At 41.2% G+C, this 9,731-nt stretch overlaps 1 protein-coding gene across 1 annotated transcript in view; it reads right to left on the bottom strand.

The window, feature by feature from the left end:
• Positions 1-6,207: 6,207 nt before the first annotated feature.
• LOC116412956 (U1 small nuclear ribonucleoprotein 70 kDa) overlaps positions 6,208-9,731 on the bottom strand; it is a 29,988-nt gene continuing 26,464 nt past the window's right edge. The window contains exon 9 of the mRNA XM_052892410.1: positions 6,208-6,496. Coding sequence (XP_052748370.1) covers positions 6,384-6,496 — 113 coding nt within the window. The 3' untranslated portion in view covers positions 6,208-6,383. The remainder of the gene's footprint in view (positions 6,497-9,731) is intronic.

The raw sequence follows: 9,731 nt of genomic DNA, 5'->3' as shown, positions 1-9,731 counted from the left end.
TATATATATATATATATATATATATATATATATATATATATATATATATATATATATATATATATACACCAAATGATTATTAATTAATAATTAATTAAAATATTTTAAATAATTAATAAAATTATATCAATTTCTACAAGATTTCTGTCTTTAACAATGGCCCATCCGTTGGTTTTCGTCCAACGTCCAATACGTTGGTTTTTGTAGTTGCAGCGTACGGTGGGTCGTCTTACTTAAGACGACCTTTAACAATTAACTTATGGCCTATTTTTGGTATTGCACACTTAGAGTTCTCTCGCACTAGTATGTCGTGGGTTATTCTCTCAGTTTACAACATACTGGGGATGGAAAGGGCAAAGGCGATGAACGCTGTAGGGAGATCCGTGCCTAGTAGTGGAGTATTGATAAGTGATAGTGAGTCTAGTGGATAGAGATATTGTGATACATTTATTATTAGGTATAAACCGAGGCCTTTGAGAGTTAGTGTTGATTGACTTAGAATGGCAAACAAACTGACGGCCCACCTGATGTATAGTGGTAACCGTCGCCTATAGACATGAGCAGTACCATGGACATAACAGAGTATACTGTTTCGCCCGTGATACCCCCCATGCGTTGCCATTCCTGAGGACTCAGGTGTTATTCCTCTGTACCCAGTAAATTCACGCCATATCCCACCCTTCAAACCGAAACACAGCCATGCAAACACAACTGCTTCACGGTTGAAACACGAATGGGACAGAAGTGGTCTAGCAAACGACTTTTGTACAAAGTCTCCCTCTGGTAAGTATCAAATTGGAATATTAATTTTAGAAATGCTGCCCACATTTGATTCCATATATTTAATCCTTTAATTTCTTCGTGCAATACGTCATAAAGTTAATAAAGTACGATACTGAAGTCTGATTATATTATGTGTGTGTGTTAATTTCAAATATTTTTCATAAAAAAAAATGCTTATCGAATTGTAACGTTCGTATCAGCTCGATTGTTCCTACGTGGCCTTGATTGTTCATATTGTAAATTATATTTTTAATAGAAAATATTGTTTTTATACCACATTTCTCGTTTCATTTTATAATTGTATCTCCTGAATTATTTATAATTATTGTGTCCACAAAAAAAAACTGACTTCAATTGTGAGAAAACCGTTTATTTTGATAAAAAAAACTAAACTGCTGAAGTGAATTTGCTAAAATCTCTTTGAAACCAACCTGTAAGTATATCCTCTCAGATAAAAAAGATATTTTCCAAACAGGTTTTTTTTTACAACGCAGGGGGCAAACGAGCATGCGGCTCACCTGATGGTAAGTGACTACCGCCGCCCATGATCACCCACAACACCATTGCAACAGCGGCATTGCAGGTGTGCTGCCGGCCTTTTAAAAAGGAATATACTCTTTTCTTGAAGGTTATGTTGTCGTATCGGTTCGGAAATACTGCTGCTGGAAGTTGATTCCAAAGAGTGGTTGTGCGTGGAAGAAAGTGCCTTGAAAAACGCACGGTGGAGAACCGCCACTGGTACAGATGGTTGGGATGAAACTTTAGTTTGTGTCCGAAGAATTCCTCAGAACACTCTCCATGATAAATTCGGTAGAAATGATGGAGTTATGAGGTGGCAAACATAAAAATACAACTACATCGAAGAATTCCTTTTTAAAGTCGATTGAAAGAACACAATTATACATAGAGAAAGTATATTTACTGGATGCAGTACACTGTACACACATCGCAGTGACTTCACCATCGTATCGATCGTAACCTGTCCACTGCTGCTCACAGAGCTCTTCAAACCACCCGCATCCACCGTGTCCCTGCAATGCATTTGAAATTGTCACTCCATTCTAGTGGTGGGTCTATAAAGTGACACCATATCAGCCGTAAATTGTCCACTGCTAAACATAGGCATTTCCAGGGGGGTTTGTCGGCAGTTGCCACGCTTGACAGGCGGGTTGGCAACCGCAGTTAGTCTTTGGAGTGTTAAGAGGGACGCTACTGCCCATCTCTCGCCATCCCTTAGTCGCCTCTTACGACACCCACGGGAAAGGAAGGGACGGCCCATTCCATGCCGGGACCACACGGCACTTTACGTAAACGAGGTCCAATAGAACATGCTTCTGGTCAACCCATTGCGGATTGTAGTCGTGAACATATTAATGTTGACATCCTCATTCAACCGGACCTTGGCGCGGCGATTAACCTTCGAAACAGACAAACATATTATGGGAAATGATCGATACAAAACCCATCACCGGACTCGAACAATGATCGATGATGTTTTAAGAGAGACGCTGCTTGTTATACACGTATAGTGACTAGAAATGTGTTATAGCTCATACTGCGTAATCAATGGTTGCTGCGAGGATCGAGAAGTGCGGAGCAAATTGCGACGACTTACCAATCAGCAGCTATGTTCACGTCAATCGCCATATTTTGATGATTCTATCTAGATGCGTTATACCGTCGCCTCTTTTTCCAATATATACAAACATATCGTGAATTCATATATACAGTGGTCGCTCGACATGCGAGTTTAATTCGTACCGTAACCTTGCTTGTATCTCAAAACAATTTCCCCCATTGAAATGCCATTAATCCGTTCTAGCTCCCATAAAATCACGTCAGTTGTTTTTGTTAAGTGTTAGCCTGAGGTGGGAGCAACTGTTAGACACCACCATCCACTCCGCATGTTGTGGGGCTCGTGTGCAGCGGTGTAGCGTGCGATTCCTCGCATCTCAAACCTTGCTCTCATCTCGAAGCAAAATATCGCTCGCTCGGCGGCTCGTGTCTCAATACACTTGTATATCGAGGTACCACTGCATTTCATCGTTTCCGTATTAAAACCGCACGCGTATCAAGAACAATATCGTCATTACTGCAAACACAGTAAACTTGGAATTATCCAATCTGCAAGGGCAAGGCAACACACATTTTTTTTTATACAACTTAGAATGGCAAACAAGCTGACGGCCCACCTGATGGAAAGTGGTAACCGTCGCCTATAGACATGAGCAGTACCATGGACATAACAGAGTATACTGTTTCACACATGATACCCCCCATGCGTTGCCATTCCTGAAGACTCATGCGTTTTTCCTCTGTACTCAGTAAATTCACGCCATATCCCACCCTTCAAACCGAAACACAGCCATGCAAACACAACTGCTTCACAGTAGAAACACGTTTGGAACAGAGGTACCCAAGCAATAAACTTTTGTACAAAGTCTCCCTCTGGTGAGACTTTGTACACTCCCCCTACATACCCAGACAGTAGCTACTTATGGCATATTGTTTATAAAGGTAAATAAATGTGGGTTGAAAGGGATTGTTAGTAATGGAGACTAAGAATCCCATTGCTAGCAATATACCCAACCGGGTCGACCTCCTCGCGGTTTCCCCTGGAAACTATCATGGTTAATTCCTGATGAATTCATCATGATGGGCTAACTGGCCTGTTTTCATTCTCATCGATCACCCTTCCCTGATGCTCCGCCAGCGTATCCCGTTAGTACCCGTTAAGTACTAGTAAAAAAGGATTGGTTTTAGTTCGCAATAAACCAGTCTTAAGTCATTTAAAAAAAAAAATTCTGAGCCTGAAATGCCACACCACAGTATAAAGGTAAGTCTGTTTGTTTACCTTAACCTCTCAACCATACATACATACATACATATCTGTCACGCCTGCCTCCCATTAGGGTAGGCAGAAACAATGGAACGCCAAATGCTTCGATTCAAACAAACCTCTTTCGCTTCCTCCACATTCATCAATCTTTTCACACACGCTCGCCGGTTACGGGTACTTTTAATTTGGCCCTTCTTCAGCACGTCGCCTATTTGGTCGACATCCGTACGTCCAGGGCGGCCCCTACCGACATCTCCATTCATTCTTGCTCGATAAATCTCTTTCGTAATTCTTCTTTCATCCATCCTCTCCAAATGACCACACCAATCCTTAATTTGACAAGTAGTAAGAATTCATCATGATGGGCTGACTGACCTGCCTCTTCATCACTCACCTATCATCCCTCACTGGTGCCCCGCCAGCGTATACCGATAGCACACACGGGGTTACCATGCCATTATCATACATTTAAAAAGTCCCTTCCCCCACTATAAACCGGTTATTTCCTAGTCAGAGTTATCTCCTTTGGGAAACACACTCTATACCTTGGGGAGACAAAAAAACATAGCTACAAAGAACATCTTAAAGTTCCTATCACAGATGGGAATTAGCGGCGAACAAAAGATCACGGGAAGGTCGCAGTGTCATGGGTTTTTCTGCCTTAACGAGCCCGTCTTACAGTAAAAACAATAATCGAAGATGGAATGAAACACTTATATTTTATGTATATATTTATTTATTATATTTATTTAACTTAAGTTACAAACAGCCAGACCGTGGACGGCGGACACAACTGTACCTGTCACCTGTCACCTGTCAGCGACTCGCATTCTATATTGCAATATGAACTACCAATTTACAATTATAGACACTTAAATACCGCATACAACCGTATTTAGAGGGGGCCGAGTAGGCCGTGCCCACCTCAGCATCGTCCTGTGCCCACCCCCGAATGAATGAAAGTACATACAAAGGGGCCATCTCTGATCGATGCAGCAAGTGACAAATATAAATAAATCCAATGCAATATATATAATAAAACTAGGTAAAGCAAATAATTTTAGGTTTTTTTTTTAAATACATAAAAACCGGATAATAAATTCAGTAGAAAACCAACTACAGATACGAAAGGCGAAAGGATGCCTGCAAGAGGTCGCTCCTAGCGATAAGGTCGCCCATTGTTCTCTCACTGTGATTTCTTGTAATTGTTTGTATCTATAATAAGTTTACTATTGTAATCTTATGGAGGGAACAATAAAGAGTATCTATCTAGAGGTCTCCGTTACCACGACGCGTCCCTCCAACTGTCTGTGTGGTGCGAGGAGTCGTCCCCAGCTGCAGTCCGCCTGGAGGAACGTTCCACTACTCGGTCGAAGCCTTGTCAATATTTCTAGTTACACAATTGTAACATATTGTACTGTGGAGGGGCGTGACATGTTATCGTAGAAAATGTATGTATATATACATACGCAATACTTTAATTTTACCTTCTTTAAAAACCTAAATCCTCGTTCTAATAGCTGAACGAGGATTTAGGTTTTTAAAGAAGGTAAAATTATCCATTCGATTATCTTCTTTTAAATAGAAAAAAAATAACTAAATAGATGGAGACAGAATACTTTTTGTAGCTGTAATGTTACACTTTTAATATGTTTTTATAAATAAGAGACTTTTTAGTACATTTTGCCTAAAAAAAAGATTCATTAAAATCGGTTTACAAACGCCACTATTCCGTATCGTACACAAAAACACAGTCGACACTAGAAGCGAAATTTTGATGATGGTTAAAATATTCAAAAAAAAAAACATTGTAAAATATTACAGTAGTAAAGAAAAAAAAATCATTTAAATTAAATTTTTAAACCCTTCAATTCGTAACTCTCTGATGATGGGGGGGACACCGTTAACAAACCAGTGCCAGCGGTGAGGCACGTTGCATTCTAATACGCCCGCCAAAATGTAAGTATATCGAGTGCATAAGCATATTTAGAGGAGGACGGGGCCTCGTGGGCCCATGCCCTGCCATGCCATCTCTCGGAGAGGTTAATTAATTATACTTCCATATATTTTTTTTTTCGATACCATACCAATTTCATTCAGTGATGTTCAGACACTTGACACAGAGTATAGTACAATCAGAACAGCAGAACTAAACAAAATAATACAAAACATCGCAGTCGTACTGAATTGGGGAGGAGTGGTCCGTGCCCACCTCAGGGTCGCCTCGTGCCCACCTCGGGACTCGAGTGGAACTTACAGATACGCGCGAAAACAACTCCGAGAGTACACAGTACGCGACGCTTATTAAGAGGGCCCTTGACCTCTTGTCAAATGACCTACTATTATATATATATATATATATATATATATATATATATATATATGTATGTATGTATGTATGTATATATATATATATATATATATATATATATATATATATATATGTATATATATATATATATATATATATATATATATATATATATATATATATATATATATATATATATATAAATGCGCAAGTTTACCCTTACATTATACAGATACGAGAGTCCTCCATACAGATACTTCGAGAAAAACGTAAACTCTCATTTTTTGTTTATTAAATAATTAAACATAGGTACACGTCAAGGTACATCGCGTGAAGTATATAGAACACTGATAGAAAAAGCCGAGCTGGTGCAATGTTGAGCCGCTTTTGCCAGTGGCCGCTGTATCCATATAATGTAAGCATAGAGCGTCCATGGTCGGCGGCCGCCGCTCAGTACGCGTAGTCGTCTCCGTTCGCCTCCTCCGGGTTGTACTTGTTCTCGTCGTCGTGCGGCTCCTGCTTGATCTGCACGTCCAGCGGCTGCAGGCTGAACACCGGGTAGTCTGCCAACCAATGTTACACACACTTACATTACAATACGATTATTTATTTATTTATTTATATGCTTTTATACATTCACTTATAGATCTTAGGGTTATAACAGAAATGTACACAGGCCGACTTGACCCTTGATGGGATCTCTTCCAGTCAACCTTGAGAAGCCGAAAGGAGCAAGTGTCTGTAGGGTTTTTTATGCAACTTGGAATGGCAAGCTGACTGCCCACCTGATGGATTCTCCATCTAGGTAACCGTCGCCTATAGACATGAGCAGTGTCATGGACATAACAGAGTATACTGTTTCGCCCATGATACCCCCCATGCGTTGCCATTCCTGAGGGCTCAGGTGTTGTCCCTCTGTACCGTGTAAATTCACCGCCATATATACCCACCCTTCAAACCGAAACACAGCCATGCAAACACAACTGCTTCACGGTTGAAACACGAATGGGACAGAGGTATCCAAGCAATCGACTTTTGCACAAAGTCTCCCTCTGGTAAGTGAGCTACCTAATAATATGGAAAATTACGTCTAATACAGCATAATGGGTTCGAAACTCGGCGGAACAAAAATCGGGATGACAGGCAAAGAAATTTGCGATCATAAACGAACCGATTCCGGACAGATTTGTACTATCCGCTTTAACATAGCTTGACTCCATTTCGAGAAACTCTTTACACAGCACATATTGGAGTATTTGAGCGATTTTTCTCCACTTTTTTTCAACAAACTATAGGACAAATGACTCGAGAGTACTTAGCGACGTTTTGTTTACTGTATTATGACGTCATGTACGCTCGCATCGATCATGGCCGCTCCATGTCAACCACAGATAAAAAAACTTTAATTAATTTTGCAAAAATAAAATATTTTAATACATTACTGCAGCGGCCGGCAAGAGAGGCATTGATGGACGAACGTGTGAATGTGGGCCGAGGGGAACCCGAGGCACACATACGTGAGTCTATCAATGCCTAAGGCTTGTATAGTACTTTTCTCAAATAATGCGCGGAAATTATTCAAATTCACGTTATGTTTCATTAAAATTGTGCATTTTAGCATTGAATAGATGACCCAAAGCGTTGTAGGCTTCACTTTGTTGGCGAGTTCGCCGAAATAAGCCAGAAAAACATTTTCGGATAAGGATTTCGATTTTCTTTCATTCTTCCATTGAACAAAATCTTCATAGATTTTCAAATATTTTTCTTTAGATTTTGGCGGCAACAAGTTTTCTACTACGGCTCTTGCTGCTTCTTGAATTTCAGGTGGCGTTAAAATAATTTCATTACACTCATTGTCTTCACTTGAACTCATTTTGTCAAATACAAAAGTATTTAAAACCAATGACGAAGTTGACGAACAACTAATAACAATAGTTTTTTACGCGCCAAAAAAAAATTTTTTTTTCACTAAACAGCTTTCTATGTGCAAGCCAGTTCGAAATTTAAATTAAACCTTTGATAAGTTGCCTCTTTGATCGCCATGTTGCGGAGTAGAAGATCGTTCCATTTTTAAATTACACGACAAATATGATTTTACATAGTAATTCATTTGGCCGCTAAACACGACAGATATGGATTTTCATACAACTATTGCCGGCCGCTGCTCGACCAGTACCGCAAGTTCGATTTATCTCGAAGAAGGTTGTCAAAATAATGCTCAAATTTCCAAGCATGTTTGAGAAAATATTTTTTTAATGCGAAATACATACTGTACGATTATTGTTTACTTAAAAGCTACTATAAAAAATATATTTAATATTTTATTGCTTCGACTGTCAAATAGCGAACTGTGATATGTACAGATAGCACGAGTGGTTTACTTTATACAAGATGGATTCCTAGTTTGGACAGCGCGCAATGTATTTGAAACTTTACGATGTACACGACGCGTGATATCAACAACGCGCGCTCAGTGGTACTTTTTCGTAGGTAGTTCTCGTACGCTAGTGACGTCGACCTCGCACAGCTGACTCCGCGCGTAACGGTAGAATTTTAACACGAATATTGTATTACTGTGTTTTGGTATTTCATAGTATTTCGTTATATTATAGATTGCATGATTTTTAATGAAAAAAAAAAAACTAAGAAAAGAAATTATATTTTCCGGCAAATATCTATTTTCCGGAAATCCGGTTTTCAGTTGCGAACAACGGTTTGTATTGACTGTTTCATGGTCGATATAAGTGAAGGTGGTACAGAGTGTGAGAGCGAGTGTATAGTGTATAGTGTACAGTGTACAGTGTATGTAGTGGCGTACCGTCGAGCGGCTCCTGCTTGACCTTGACGTGCTCGGGCTTGAGCTTGTGGTCGCGGCGCTCGCGGTCGATATAAGTGAAGGTGGTACAGAGTGTGAGAGCGAGTGTATAGTGTATAGTGTACAGTGTACAGTGTATGTAGTGGCGTACCGTCGAGCGGCTCCTGCTTGACCTTGACGTGCTCGGGCTTGAGCTTGTGGTCGCGGCGCTCGCGGTCGATATAAGTGAAGGTGGTACAGAGTGTGAGAGCGAGTGTATAGTGTATAGTGTACAGTGTACAGTGTATGTAGTGGCGTACCGTCGAGCGGCTCCTGCTTGACCTTGACGTGCTCGGGCTTGAGCTTGTGGTCGCGGCGCTCGCGGTCGATATAAGTGAAGGTGGTACAGAGTGTGAGAGCGAGTGTATAGTGTATAGTGTACAGTGTACAGTGTATGTAGTGGCGTACCGTCGAGCGGCTCCTGCTTGACCTTGACGTGCTCGGGCTTGAGCTTGTGGTCGCGGCGCTCGCGGTCGATATAAGTGAAGGTGGTACAGAGTGTGAGAGCGAGTGTATAGTGTATAGTGTACAGTGTACAGTGTATGTAGTGGCGTACCGTCGAGCGGCTCCTGCTTGACCTTGACGTGCTCGGGCTTGAGCTTGTGGTCGCGGCGCTCGCGGTCGATATAAGTGAAGGTGGTACAGAGTGTGAGAGCGAGTGTATAGTGTATAGTGTACAGTGTACAGTGTATGTAGTGGCGTACCGTCGAGCGGCTCCTGCTTGACCTTGACGTGCTCGGGCTTGAGCTTGTGGTCGCGGCGCTCGCGGTCGATATAAGTGAAGGTGGTACAGAGTGTGAGAGCGAGTGTATAGTGTACAGTGTACAGTGTATGTAGTGGCGTACCGTCGAGCGGCTCCTGCTTGACCTTGACGTGCTCGGGCTTGAGCTTGTGGTCGCGGCGCTCGCGGTCGATATAAGTGAAGGTGGTACAGAGTGTGAGAG

Source organism: Galleria mellonella, unplaced genomic scaffold (genome assembly GCF_026898425.1).
Source record: "Galleria mellonella isolate WM207_F2 unplaced genomic scaffold, CSIRO_AGI_GalMel_v1 utg158, whole genome shotgun sequence".
Lineage (NCBI taxonomy): Eukaryota > Metazoa > Arthropoda > Insecta > Lepidoptera > Pyralidae > Galleria > Galleria mellonella.
This window is presented reverse-complemented; position numbering and strand designations above follow the sequence as displayed.